General features: G+C 47.1%; 1 protein-coding gene across 1 annotated transcript in view; it reads left to right on the top strand.

Annotated features, from left to right (window-relative positions):
* RANBP9 (RAN binding protein 9) overlaps positions 1-13,900 on the top strand; it is a 47,584-nt gene that overhangs the window by 31,463 nt on the left and 2,221 nt on the right. The window contains exons 8-12 of the mRNA XM_060244160.1: positions 1,369-1,477; positions 2,536-2,726; positions 4,047-4,194; positions 11,959-12,080; positions 13,715-13,866. Of these exons, the coding sequence (XP_060100143.1) occupies positions 1,369-1,477; positions 2,536-2,726; positions 4,047-4,194; positions 11,959-12,080; positions 13,715-13,866 (722 nt within the window). The remainder of the gene's footprint in view (positions 1-1,368; positions 1,478-2,535; positions 2,727-4,046; positions 4,195-11,958; positions 12,081-13,714; positions 13,867-13,900) is intronic.

Genomic DNA, 13,900 nt, shown 5'->3' with positions numbered 1-13,900 from the left:
CCAGCCAGACCCCCCCTTCTTACTCTACAGGCCTGCATTTTAAATCATAGCAACATACACATAAAACTTCACGTTAAAAACATAGGGAAAAAACACACAATAGGGATTTTAAAACATCACTTAAGGATTTAAGGGTCAATACCAGCACCTTGAATTTTTTCTGGAAGTAAATTGGAAACCAATGTCTATGGAACAAGATTGGAGTGATATGACCCCTACGACCTACTTCAGTGAGTGTTCTGGCCACAACATTTTGTGCTGACTGTGGCTTCCAGACAGTCTTCAAGGGCCATCCCCACGGAGCCCACTTCAGTGCTAATACTGCCCAAGCAAAGTTGGTAAAATGTGCCCCTGGCTACTGTTGCCACCTGTTTATCTAGTGAGAGGCCCAGCACCACCAACAACCCTGCTCATTTATAGGGAGTGCAACTCCATCCAGAACAGGAGATTCCTTGTTTCCAGGTGAGAGCCACTCCAGCAGTAGCACTTCCATTTTGTTGGGATTAAGTTTAATTGTTAGCTCTCATTCATCCAAAAACTGCTTCTGTTTACTACAGCAGTATGGAACTTACATTTAAAATAAATAGGGTTGCCAGCTCCAGGTTGGGAAAGAACTGGACATTTTAGGGATGGAGCCTGAGGAGGGTGAGGTTTGGGAAGGGGTGGGACTTCAATGGGGCATTAATGCCATAGAGTCCACTTTCCAAAGTGGGCATTTTCTCCAAGTGAATTGATGTTTATCACCTGGAGATCAAATGTAAAAGTGGGAGATTTCCAGCCCACCACCTGTAACCACCATGTGCATTTTAATTTTATCCTCATCACTTAGCATCGGACAGCAGCAGGCCTTGGATTCAGCGGGAGCTCACAGGAGCACAGCTCCTGAACCTTTCTGAGAGTTTCACCTCCTCCTTTCCACCTTGTCCATTGAATAGTAGGTGCAGCTGCATAACAATTCCTGGATGAACTCCACCACCTATTTTTCTACAAAACAACCCCTGGACATCAGTCATATACTAAATACAACATATGTTTAATCTACCAAATAGGCTGATTAGAGTTTGAACCCTCCCCGCCCCCTCTTGGTTTTGCCTCCGGTGAGGGGTTTATTGGTATACTTTGGCAGGCAAAACTGTATATATAAAATACACTGATTTATAGTCACAAAGCATTTACTAATGTTTCCAGGAACATACTACCCTTTTGCATTTGTTTTCTACTCATATATGCCCCTAAAATCTACTCACATTCCATTGAGTCAATGGTATTTAACTGCATACATAAATCTTTCTTGGAATTTGAATGCACACGTACTTAAATGTGATAGGATGTAGTTTTTAAGATGGTGGTTTTTATTTTTGTTTACAGGAATTCAGAAACTGGTTTTAGCTGGAAGAATGGGAGAAGCTATTGAAACGACACAGCAGCTGTACCCAAGTTTATTAGAAAGAAATCCTAATCTTTTATTTGCTTTGAAGTGAGTTTCAAGTAACGTATGTGTCTGATTAAAAAAAAAATAGCCGTTTAATCAGGGGAAGTGTAGAGTGAGTTTCTGAATGTTGTCATGACTTTTAAAGCTTCCATAGTAATAAATTATTTTATTGTCTAGGAATCTTGCATTGTTGTATTTGTACAGTGAATTGTATCAAGGAAGATATTGGCTATGCATCTAAACCTTGATAAAGCTATTTTGTTTTTAAGTTTCGAATCTTGATGCTTCTGTAGAGAAGATATAGAAGGATAAAATAGTATCATTTTAAACCTGGTCTCTGTGAAGCTTTCCATATCTCTTCACACATCTTGGTCATGTCCTTTGCAAGCTTATTGACTACCAGTGTCAAATACTGTTGCAGCTTCCCCTCTCTCTCTTTTAAAATGGAAACATCAAGAATTCATGCAGAATAAAACGCACGCATAGATTACTGGTGTGTGCTCAGTATATACTGAGCCAAATACAGATTAAACAATTTGATTCAACTACTGAAATAGCTGCACCCAAATAAAAAAATATATTATTTGGCATTTATTCGGGCACAGCTACCAGGCATTTAAAGTTTAAATGCCTTTTGAACTTGCTGAGTTCAGAAGGTATTTAAATGGAACAGTTCTCCATTATACCCTATGAAGATGGTCCCTATAGGGTATAATGGAACTGAATAAATTAGGGTTTCCTGAATATTTATATCAATATAGTACTGATACTGGTATTTGGGAATACTGATATTTTTCAGGTTCAGTAAACCCAACTTGGAAACCCCCCTCTTTTTTTTTGCCTTCCCCTAAAATGGATCATACAAATTTGTATTAGATCCTTTTTAACTCACCCCCCCCCCCCCCCAAAAAAAAATTCTGGACTAGTTTATTTTTTAAGCATGATAAAGCACTTGTAATTTAGCTAGTGACATTCTAGCGGTAGGGAAGTACTCCCATTGTATAATATATGTGACACTAGGATGTTTAATTATCTGTAAAATTCAGTAAGGAATTTAAAATGCTTTCTGCGCCATAAGCTAACTCTTTTCTTATGTGTCCTAGGGTGCGCCAGTTCATAGAAATGGTCAATGGTACAGACAGTGAAGTAAGATGTCTAGGAGGGCACAGCCCAAAATCTCAAGATAGTTATCCTGTTAGTCCTCGGTCATTCAGTAGCCCCAGCATGAGCCCAAGCCATGGAATGAATATTCACAGTTTAGCAACAGGCAAAGGAAATAGCACGCATTGTTCTGGTGAGTTGGGAAAGTGGCAGAAATTAACAACTTCCATGTGACATCTCAGATTTTGTAGACGTTTTTGTACTTCTTCATTGTTAGCTGTATGCTGGTTGGTGTCTTGCAAAATTTGTTGGTAGTAGCAATTAACACCTCTGTACTGCTGTGTTACCAGCAGCAGGATATATCTTTGTGAACATCTACATAATGCAGTGCTGGTTAATCCATGGATATATCCAACTTAACACCTGTTCTTGTAGTCTGTGACCATACTGTATATTCATTATGTTGATTTCTGTTAGAATGTACTTAAAACTTACTTATTTAGTGAATTTAAAACCACGTTTCTTGCTTTGAGAATTCAGAGCATCTTCCAAAATGAAATAAACACAGTAGTTGAATTTACAAGAAAATAGATGCCTCAACCTGCTGCTTGTTTGCCAAAGGATATCCAGAGGTGGTGATAATTCTGCTGGCATGATGCACACAGGACCACATGCTGAGACTGAAGTGCCAAGAGAAAGGGAACAGAGGATCAGCCCCAATCTGACTTCGCCCCCTCAGCCTGCCACCTTGTAGAAATTCGTAAAAAGGAAGGGGTGATCTCAGCTTCCCTAAGTTGCACCTCTGTCCTTGGTTTGTTTGAGAAGCAAGCAGGGTTAGGATTCCTTTCCTCATTCAGTGGCTCTGCTTTCAGAATGGCTAATGGGTGGTCTTCGGTGGAACGGCAGCACTTCATGCCACTGTTGATTATGGGCATCATCATGGGAAGGGAAGCTGTGTAAGGAGAGAGCTGCCTCCTTCTAGCTTTGCCTGCTCATAAGGTGTCCTGAGAATGCAACCAGGTTTAGTTTGCTTTCTGTTTTACTTCATAAACAAGCAATTTACATGAGATTTATGAAAATGACCATTAAGCATATTCTGTTTTTGAATAGTATCAAAATCCAAACTGTGACTTGGAAGAAGCAGATTTTTCCCACTTCCCCATCACTCACTAGACCCCTGCACTCCCATAAAGTGGCTGAGGATTTGAGCACAACATGCACATGTGGTCCAGGAGGCTTTAGGAAAGACGGTAGAATCTGATGACCTCCCCCCTCCCGCGCCCCCTCCCCACAGACAGTGAACAGAGCAAAAGGGATGGTTTTGTCCATTCCCCTTCCCTTGCAGCTTTCTGTGTTGAATGGCATATTGTTTGCCTAGCCGTCCACAGCAACTGTACAAGAGACTGGTGGAGAAAGGGAAAAGTGGGAAAGATGTGTTTTTCATAAATTTTGCCTTAGCAGGAACTCTGATGGAACTCAGATTTTTTGAACAATCTGAACTTCTTTGTTCTAGGTTTTGAAAGTAGTTGCAGTAATGGAGTGATATCAAACAAAGCACACCAGTCTTACTGTCACAGTAAACATCAGCCCATCAGTTTGAATGTGCCAGAACTTAATAACATAAATGTAACGAGGTCACAGCAGATTAACAACTACACCAGGTGAGTTAATTCAGTCCAGTCTGATGCTAAACCTGTTCTTCATTGCTACTTTTCTTTTGCATTAGAAAAATAGTTGTAGATGGCTTCAACATTTGCTCCTTTTCACTGTAGTCAGAAAGGAGTAAATATTCCCCCTGCTGCTTATATTAACATTATTGATCTTCTTCGTGGTCTCTGTGCATTCACACATATGGGTAATCCGCAGGATTGGCCCCGACCTCGGAGAGTTCAAAGCAATCTTGATCGTAGATCTGGCGCGCCTCCCGCTTGTCCTGGGAGGAGTCAGCTACTGCGCATGCCTGGAGAAGGGGGAGGTGCTTAGCCACTCAGTTTCTTCCTTACCGCCGACCGGATCGCACCTTCCTCGTTGATCTCCAACCTCTTCATTGCAATCTCTACAACTACCTTCTCTTCAACCTCAACTCTTCATCTTCTACTTCTACCTGGTATCGTATAAAAAAAAAAAAAAAAAAAAAAAAAAAAGGGCCTTTTCTTACTATCTCTTCGGGACTTTTCCCCTCCCCCCCCCCCCTCCCCGGGCGGATGGAAGGAAGGGACAAGATAATCTTTAAACGCTGCACCAGCTGCTCATCCAAAATCCCCTCATCCGACGGTCACTCTCTGTGCTTGTTCTGCCTTGGAGAGGCCCACCGTCCAGACTCCTGCGTGCACTGCAGCCAATTTGGCAAACAGGCCCGCAAGAACCGCGCAGCGAGACTCAGGAGCCACCTCATGGAAACCACACTCCGACCGGCCATGCCGCATGGCGGACAAAAACAACCCGCGCCATCTTCCCCACACCTCGTGGGAGAGACGCAGCCGGCAGCTTCCGTGGCACAGGGTCCCAGTAAGCCTAAGACCGGCAAGCACTCCAAGAAGTCGGACGACCCCAAGAAGCGCCGCCGTTCCGATTCCGCCCACTCGGACCCGACGGGTAGCGTGAGCTCCAAGAAGCACAAGACCCGACCTCTCGACTCGGTCTCGAACCCGACCACCAAGCCGAAGACCCCGAACCCGAGCGCCACTGCCTCCGGATCGCTGCCGAAGACTCCGACATCGAAGTCGACAGCAACACCATCAATCACTCCATTGGAAATCATCCGCATTTCATCCAAGTCACCGTCCATTCCGAATTCCCCACCAGACCAACTGCTGGATACGCACTCTACCGCATCCGTTGGGATCCTCGACCCATCTAAATTCATAGATCTCTCGCACCCTGTAGACGCCCACGCGCTCACCAGAGAACCCTCGACCCCGAGAGTCCTCCCGACCAGACCGCGGTCTCGCAGTCGCAGACGCACCAGATCCCGCAGTCGCCGGCACACCAGGTCGCGCAGTCGCCGTCACACCAGGTCTCGCAGCCGCCGCCGCACCAGGTCCCGCAGTCGCCGCCGCACCAGGTCCCGCAGCCGCCGTCGCTCCCGCAGCCACCGCAGGGGGAGACACTACTACTACTCTCCATCGAGATCCAGGTCTCCATCCCCACGGAACCGAAGACGGCACCGACGATCACCATCCTACGATCGACATTACCACAGCTACCAAGAGTCTCCTCGCGACCGAGATCGCTCACACAGACTCCATTCCGCATCGGTCGAACCGCTTCACCATGACGACCTTACGAATCTCGGCGCCGAACCGAAACTCCCGCCGCCACTCGAGTCCTTACACACGGCTCCCAAGACAACGCCCCAGCCCGACCTGCACCAGGGAACCGACGACGGATCCGAGGAGGAACTCTCCGACTCCGACCACTCTTCGGGTTCGGACCTACAATCCCCAGAATCCGACATAGCCAAGCCAGCAGACCTATCGCCGTCCGAGGGCCCGAAATCCTACCTCGACCTCGTGGCAAACATGGCAAGCTCGCTGAACCTGAAGCTCAATACGGACGCCCCCAGAGTCTCGGACGTCGTATTCGATCTGGTGCATGCGGATCTTCCATCCAGCTCATCTCTTCCCATGCTCCCCGTCCTCCTAGAAACACTCAGAGAAGCATGGGACAAACCGGCATCAGTACCGCCGACATCCAAGAAGGTCGAAGCCCTCTACAAGATACATGCACCTGAATCCAAGTTCCTATTCACTCACCCGGCTCCGAACTCGATCATCGTGCATTCGTCTTCGAAATCGAAGCAGACTAGGCACCCGGTACCACCAGAACGAGAGGGCAAGAAACTCGACACGATCGGGAGAAAGATCTACGCCCTCACTACAGCCACAACCAAAATCCTCAACTACATGGCATGCTTTTCCGCATACACCCACAACCTGACCACTTCCCTCGGCGCACTGGTACCATCCCTACCCGAGGCGTCCCAGAAGTCAGCCGCCACTACCCTGCAAGAGATCGCCAGAGTGAGCAAACAGCAAATCAACACTGCACGGCACGCTGCACAGTGTTCTTCCAAAACCTTGGCCTCAGCCATAGCACTCCGTAGACACGCGTGGCTCAGATCCTCCTCCCTCCAACCAGACATCAAATACAAGGTGGAAGACCTGCCCTTTGATGGCCTCGGCCTGTTCAGCTCATCTACAGATGACATCCTCACGTCAGTAGACGATGGCAGGAAGAGGGCGAAACGTCTGGGAGTTTCCCAACCTCTGACACAATCCAACCGACAAAGGAACTGGAGGTCCAGCCAATACAAAGGGGCCAGATCCCCACGACAACAGGATTCATGGAAGCGCAAACCACCACAGTCCAAGCCTTCCTTTCAGCACAGACGCCAAACAACCAAGAAACCTCCAACCACATCCAAACCATCTCTCTGACCTCCCTGCCCCGAGCCGTCCAGTCCCCCTTCATCAGCCAAACCCATCAACACGACTACAACCGTTCTACACTGCCTGGAGGACCATAACATCAGACGCCTGGGTCCTCACCATCATTCAAAGAGGCTACCTGATAGAGTTTACATCCACTCCAAGGCACCACCGATTCCTCACCACACCCCCGTCCGCACCCCTGCAGACAGAAATTGCGTCTCTGCTGGACAAGGGCGCGATAGAACCAGTCCCACCCCAATACCATCGCACCGGCTTCTACTCCCGGTACTTCCTGGTACCAAAAAGGGACGGAGGACTCCGACCCATCCTCGACCTCCGCAAACTCAACCTACACATAATCTACAAGAAATTCCGTATGGTCACGCTTCAGGCAATCCTTCCGCTCATCCCAGAACGAGCATGGATGGCGTCCATAGACCTCCAGGATGCCTACTTCCACATAACAATCAATCATCATCACAGAAGATTCCTAAGGTTCGCCGTAGGGAGGCAGCACTTCCAGTTCTGCTCCCTCCCCTTCGGCCTCTCCACAGCACCAAGGGTCTTCACCAAGTGCATGGCAGTAGTAGCAGCCACATTACGCCAGCAACAGATATCAATCTTCCCGTACATAGACGACTGGCTGATCGTCGCCCATTCCAGGGAGCAACTACAACTGGACGTCTCGACCACCCTCTCCACCCTGGCCACCCTAGGCCTCCGAGTCAACCTCTCAAAATCCAAACTAATCCCTACCCAGAGGATTCAGTTCATAGGGGCGGACATCTCCACGCTCTCGCAAACGGCTTCCCTACCTCAGGACAGAGCACTCGCCATACTGTCAATGGCCAACACTATCATCGCCCAGCGCTCCCAAACAGCGCTCACCTTCCAAAGAATGCTAGGCCTCATGGCAGCAACCACAGCAGTTCTGCGGTTTGCGAAGCTGCACATGCGCCCCCTTCAAATGTGGTTCGTAAGGACTTTTCGCCCCCACACACAACATCAATCCACACTACTCACCCTCCCACCACACATTGTGCCATCCCTCAAATGGTGGACCAAGCAACATCACCTCTTCAAGGGCATGCCATTCAAACAGACACCGCCCTCGGTGATCGTAACCACAGATGCATCCAAGTGGGGATGGGGAGCCCACTTAGAGGACCTCACGGTGCAGGGCCAATGGACAGACTACGAACGCTCTCTCCACATAAATTGCCTGGAGCTCATCGCAGTGCACAAGGCCCTGCGGTCTTTCCTCCCGTCGATAAAGAACCGGCACGTCCAAGTCACCTCCGACAACATCGCCACAGTCTTTTACATCAACAGGCAGGGCGGCACCGCCTCCGTCAGACTCTGCAGGAGAGCCCTCGCACTGTGGCATTGGAGCATAAGCAGGGCATCTTCCTCACGGCCGTGCACCTACCAGGGACCGACAACACCCAGGCAGACGCCCTGAGTCGCCACTCGACCAACAACCACGAGTGGTCCATCAACAGTCGATACATCCGACAGATCTTCAACGTCTTCGGACAACCGAAGATAGATGTATTTGCTTCACCATCAAATGCCCAATGCACCCGCTTCTACATGAGAGGTCCCCCATCCCACCTCTCCAGGGGGGATGCCTTCCTACAAACTTGGAACGGAACACTGCACTACCTCTTTCCCCCCATCCCACTTATCACCAGAGTTCTACAGAAGATTCAGGTAGACCACACAAACTGCATCCTCATAACTCCATGGTGGCCGCGCCAACCCTGGTTTACGACCGTGCTGCTCCTGTCCAACAATACCTTCGCCCAGCTCCCTCAAACACGGGATCTCCTCTCCCAACAGGACGGCAGGGTCCTTCACCACAACCCGGCGTCACTCAAGCTAACAGCCTGGAGAATCAATTTCTAGATTTCCCCCCAGAGGTCCGTCACGTCCTAGTGAATTCCAGAAAACCATCTACTAGGAAATCCTATCTACTTAAGTGGAAACGCTTCTCACACTATGCCTCACAACACAACTTCGACCCCAACTATGCCACCATACCTCAGGTACTAACTTACACCTTAACGCTCTCTAGAGCGGGTCTCTCGTATTCCTCCCTGAAGGTACATCTGGCAGCCATCTCTGCTTTCCACCCCCGCATCGATGGCACAACGGTTTTTTCTCACCATGCGACTAGAGCCTTCCTCAAGGGCATCATTCGCCTTCACCCACCAATCAAACAAGTTCTACCCACCTGGAGCCTATCTCTGGTCCTGAGCCAACTCATGAAACCGCCCTTCGAACCCATGGCTTCCATTCCACTGCACCTGCTGTCATGGAAGACGGCATTACTTACGGCCCTCACCACAGGTAAGAGGGCCAGTGACATCTGCGCATTCAGAGCAGACCCACCGTATACGACATTTCATAACAGTACGGTGGTCCTCCGACCTGACCCGACCTTTCTTCCCAAGGTCGTCTCTCCCTTCCATCTGGGAAGACAGTCCATTATACCAGCCTTCTTCCAGCACCCCGCGGACGCGGGACAAAGGGCACTCCACAACTTGGATGCACGGAGAGCCCTAGCCTTCTACATAGATAGAACCCGCCAAATCCGTAAAGACCCCAGACTCTTTATCACTTACGCTACCCATAATCAGGGCAGCAGAATATCCACCCAGAGACTCTCCAAATGGATTGTTGCTGCCATCGAACTCTGCTACCAGCTGGCAAAACAACCAATCCCTCAACATATACGAGCCCACTCAACCAGAGCCGTGGCCACCTCGTCCGCCTTCATGAAAGGCATACCTATAGAGGACATCTGCGCCGCAGCCGTCTGGTCCTCTACATCTACCTTCGCCTCGCACTACGCCCTCGACGTTCGTGCCCGGCGAGACGCCTCCTTCGGACAAGCGGTGCTACGATCGATCTTCGACTAACCACCGTGAGTAACACTATCATTATGTTACACTCTAATCCTACCTTTTCTTACAGATCCAGCACCCACCTCCGAAGAAATGGCTCGCTAATCACCCATATGTGTGAATGCACAGAGACCACGAAGAAGATGGACAGGTTTCTTACCTGTAACTGGTGATCTTCGAGTGGTCATCTGTGCAATCACACAGACCCACCCAGCCTTCCCCGCTGCTGGAAGTTAGTTAGCACAGTTATTTCCACCTACCCGGCGGCGGGAAGAAACTGAGTGGCTAAGCACCTCCCCCTTCTCCAGGCATGCGCAGTAGCTGACTCCTCCCAGGACAAGCGGGAGGCGCGCCAGATCTACGATCAAGATTGCTTTGAACTCTCCGAGGTCGGGGCCAATCCTGCGGATTACCCATATGTGTGATTGCACAGATGACCACTCGAAGATCACCAGTTACAGGTAAGAAACCTGTCCTTACCTGCCCTGAACCTGAAATAATGTAGAAGTGAAAAAATGAGACACTGTAGTTCATTTCTCAGTCCCAGTTTTCTGGTATGTAAGAATATTGGCTATTTTCATAATCAGCCAAGAGAAAAGCAGTTAATAACTATCTTGTGTATGTGTAAAAAAGAAAATTACAGGGACTTCTGTGAAATGAATCTAAATCATGATTGTCCAATTTTAACAAAAATCATGTGTAATTCAACATAAATGTGATATAAACCACACTCTGACTCACAGAGGTAATGCTGGTTGGGATAGCAGAGGTCTGGACAGACTGGTTCTCACCTTCAATGGAGTCCGGCTGGTCCTTGCTGACTCAGTTAAGACTTTGGGGGTTATACTGAATCCAGCTGGAGAAGCAGGTTAATGCAGTTGCAAAATGACGATACCAACTTACTTTAGCCTGAAAGATGGTCTCCTACCTTGACATGTCTGATCTGGTTGTCTGGAACTGTGCCACTGTAACATTAAGACTACTGTAATGCACTCTACATGGTCTTCCATCAAGGTCAACTCAGAGACTTGAGTTAGTGCAGATTGCCACAGCTCAGTTGTTATCAGAAGTCGGGTGGAGAATGAGTATTAGCCTCATTCTGCAGTCACTCCATTAGCTGCCCATCAGTTATTAGTACAGTACAAAGTATTGGCTATCGTTCCCATGGCTTTGGACCCTTATGTGTGCAGGAACACATCTCCCCATATGCTCTGCCATGACAACTTCTCACAACTGAGCAGGTCTTCTGCAGGTGTCACCCTACAAATGGGCAAGATCAACAACTGCCCATATGCATGCATTCTCTGTTGTGGCTCCCACCTTATGGAATGGGCTACTTGATGAGGTCAGGAAGGCTTCCACTCTACTGGCATTCTGCAAATTATGCAAAATGAAATTATTCAGGAGGGCATTTTTAAAAAAGGTAATAGTGACTTATAATCAAATAGTTCACAAAAGGGGCTTTAATAAAAGGAAAGTGACTGTGAACTTTATACATACTACATACCATTTGTTTCTTTGTGTATTATCCTATTATGTCATTTCTGGGTAATTTCATATGACATGTTAACAAACAAAGCTATGTTTCAGCTTTGTTTGGATTTTTACTGTTTTAATTTCCTCAGTCCTAACCCTATTATATTGTTTATTAGTGTCCTGTCTTCTGACTGCATTGATTTACATTGTGTAACTGGTTTCCACTTTCAGTGAGAAAGGCAGAGTGTAAATAACATAAATCTGTACTCTTTCTGTCCCATCTCAGAATAATAATAGCTTGAACTCCTTACTTGTCCACAGTTAGGTTGTGTGACATTCAGCAGTGAAACTTTAAAATTGCAAAACAAAGTTTGAGTCCAGTGGCACCTTAAAGGCCAACAACGTTTTATTCTGAGTATAAGCTTTCACATGCATGTGCACTGCACAGATTTCTGAAGGAGCTCATACCCAGAATCAAACTTGGTTGATCTTAAAGGTGTCACTGGACTCAAACTTTGTTTTGCTGCTTCAGACCAGCAAATTTAAAATTGCAACCAACTGGAAATATTTGTAAAGTTAACTATGCATTTTTTTTGTCTTTCATCAGCAACGACGTAGATATGGAAACGGATCACTACTCCAATGGAGTTACAGAGACATCATCCAATGGCTTCCTAAATGGCAGTTCTAAACATGATCATGAAATGGAAGAATGTGACACAGAAATGGGTTTGCAGTTACATTTTTAAAGTTGCTGCCATCCTCTTGTTTGCACTTGCGAAAGATCCCAAATGAAATTGTAACCCTCAAATGCATTTTTGCTTTAAAAGTCCTACAAAATTAGTATGTCATGCAAAGCCATAGAGCTGGATCCTACAGGAAAAATGTGTAGGTTGGGCAGCAGCCCCCTGCTTGGGTTTGATGAATCCTTGTAAACAAAATGCTGCACTGGATGGGGGGAGTGGCCCATCTCCTTCCTCTTCTGCTAGTGCGGAGCTTGCTGGCTGCATTCAGATGAGAGGGAAGTTTCAGAGATTGGTTTGTAACAAACAGGAAACCTCAAGGAACTTGCAGGAGTGCTTTTGCTTCCTCCCCTTTCTCTCATTCTCCCTCCCCAGTGCCTATAAGTCTTTCATTATCTGTCTTTCCAGTCCCTGCAGCCACTCATTCTTTGTTTTTCAGTGGTTCCTCACACACACAAACTGTCTTGTTATCTTCTCTTCCTTTCTGTGGTCCCGAATGCCTCCTTTCTCTCCCTGTCTGCTTGCAGCCTCCACCTGCCTAGCTACAGTGACTCCTGCCAGCCCTCCTCCGGCTGTCAGGTGCAGTCTGCCCTCCATCTGCTACCAGGGGCAGATGAGGCCAGCCAACAGAGTTGTGTTATGTGCACAAGCACAAAACAGTGTCAGTGAGTTAGAAGGGGATTTTTGCAAACCAGGGGAGTCCCCCAAGTTTGCAGAACTATCTGTTTTCTGTTAGTGTGTCCCTGATCCATGGATAGAAGTATCTGCAGATGGGGCCTCTCTTGATTATTAGCATACAAGATAAAGAATGGGAGTGCAAGAAAAAAATAATGGAAACCCCTATCATAAATAACTACCCAGGAACCCAGCCATATATTTTCCATGTAATCCAGTTCTGTTCTCAAGAGGATGGCTGGATCCTGTTATGAAACCTTTTTACAGGTTCTATATCATCCAGAGGGGGGGAAAGAATACATTCTGTGTAGTAGTCCCCGTTCTATGAAACTCTTTCCTGATCGAAAACTACTAGGACTGCATTCATATGTCATTATAAACTCTGGCCACTCTCCCACATGAGCAACATGTTCTGCTTTTTGTATAAACCCTGAATTGTCTGCTTCATGTCTCTTTTCCCAGCAGGGAGAACATACTCCCTATACTGCAGCTGTGAGGGTTGGCACAAGAAACATTGGTGGTCAGCACGCCTGCTGAAATCCCTAGTGTTGTGCCAGTCAACAAACCCTGCTTTGTATCATCACTTTTCAGACATGACGGGATATTATTTATTGTGAACTGAGTGCAGCCTTGATGTATATATACCCTTGACCCTTTTTTTTTGTTTTTTGAAAAGGTAGTAAAACTTTTGTTCTGCCAAGCGTTTTAAGCTTGAGGTGTGTGTACTCTGTTCACTGTTCCTTTGGTTTTATCTGTTCTTGCTGAGAACTGTGTTGCTTGTTCTTCATTTTTCTTGTGTAAAGTGTAACAGATAAACCAAACTCAGAATCACTCCTACCACTGCTATTTTTCTGAGTAATTAAACGAGTCAGTTGTGTATACTGAAAGCACTGTGTGTTCTCATTGTTGTGCTTTATTAGTAATTTGGCCTCATCTGTCTTGTAGAAGTTGATTCCAGTCAGTTAAGACGTCAACTGTGTGGAGGCAGTCAAGCAGCTATTGAAAGAATGATTCACTTTGGCAGAGAGTTGCAAGCAATGAGCGAGCAGTTGAGAAGGGAATGTGGCAAAAACACAGCCAACAAGAAAATGCTGAAAGTAAGTGGAATGCCTTGCCATAAAAATAGAAGCT

This window comes from Heteronotia binoei, chromosome 7, assembly GCF_032191835.1.
Source record: "Heteronotia binoei isolate CCM8104 ecotype False Entrance Well chromosome 7, APGP_CSIRO_Hbin_v1, whole genome shotgun sequence".
In the NCBI taxonomy this organism is placed as follows: Eukaryota; Metazoa; Chordata; class Lepidosauria; order Squamata; family Gekkonidae; genus Heteronotia; species Heteronotia binoei.
The sequence above is the reverse complement of the archived record's forward strand: the minus strand, read 5'-3'. Positions and strand labels throughout refer to the sequence as shown.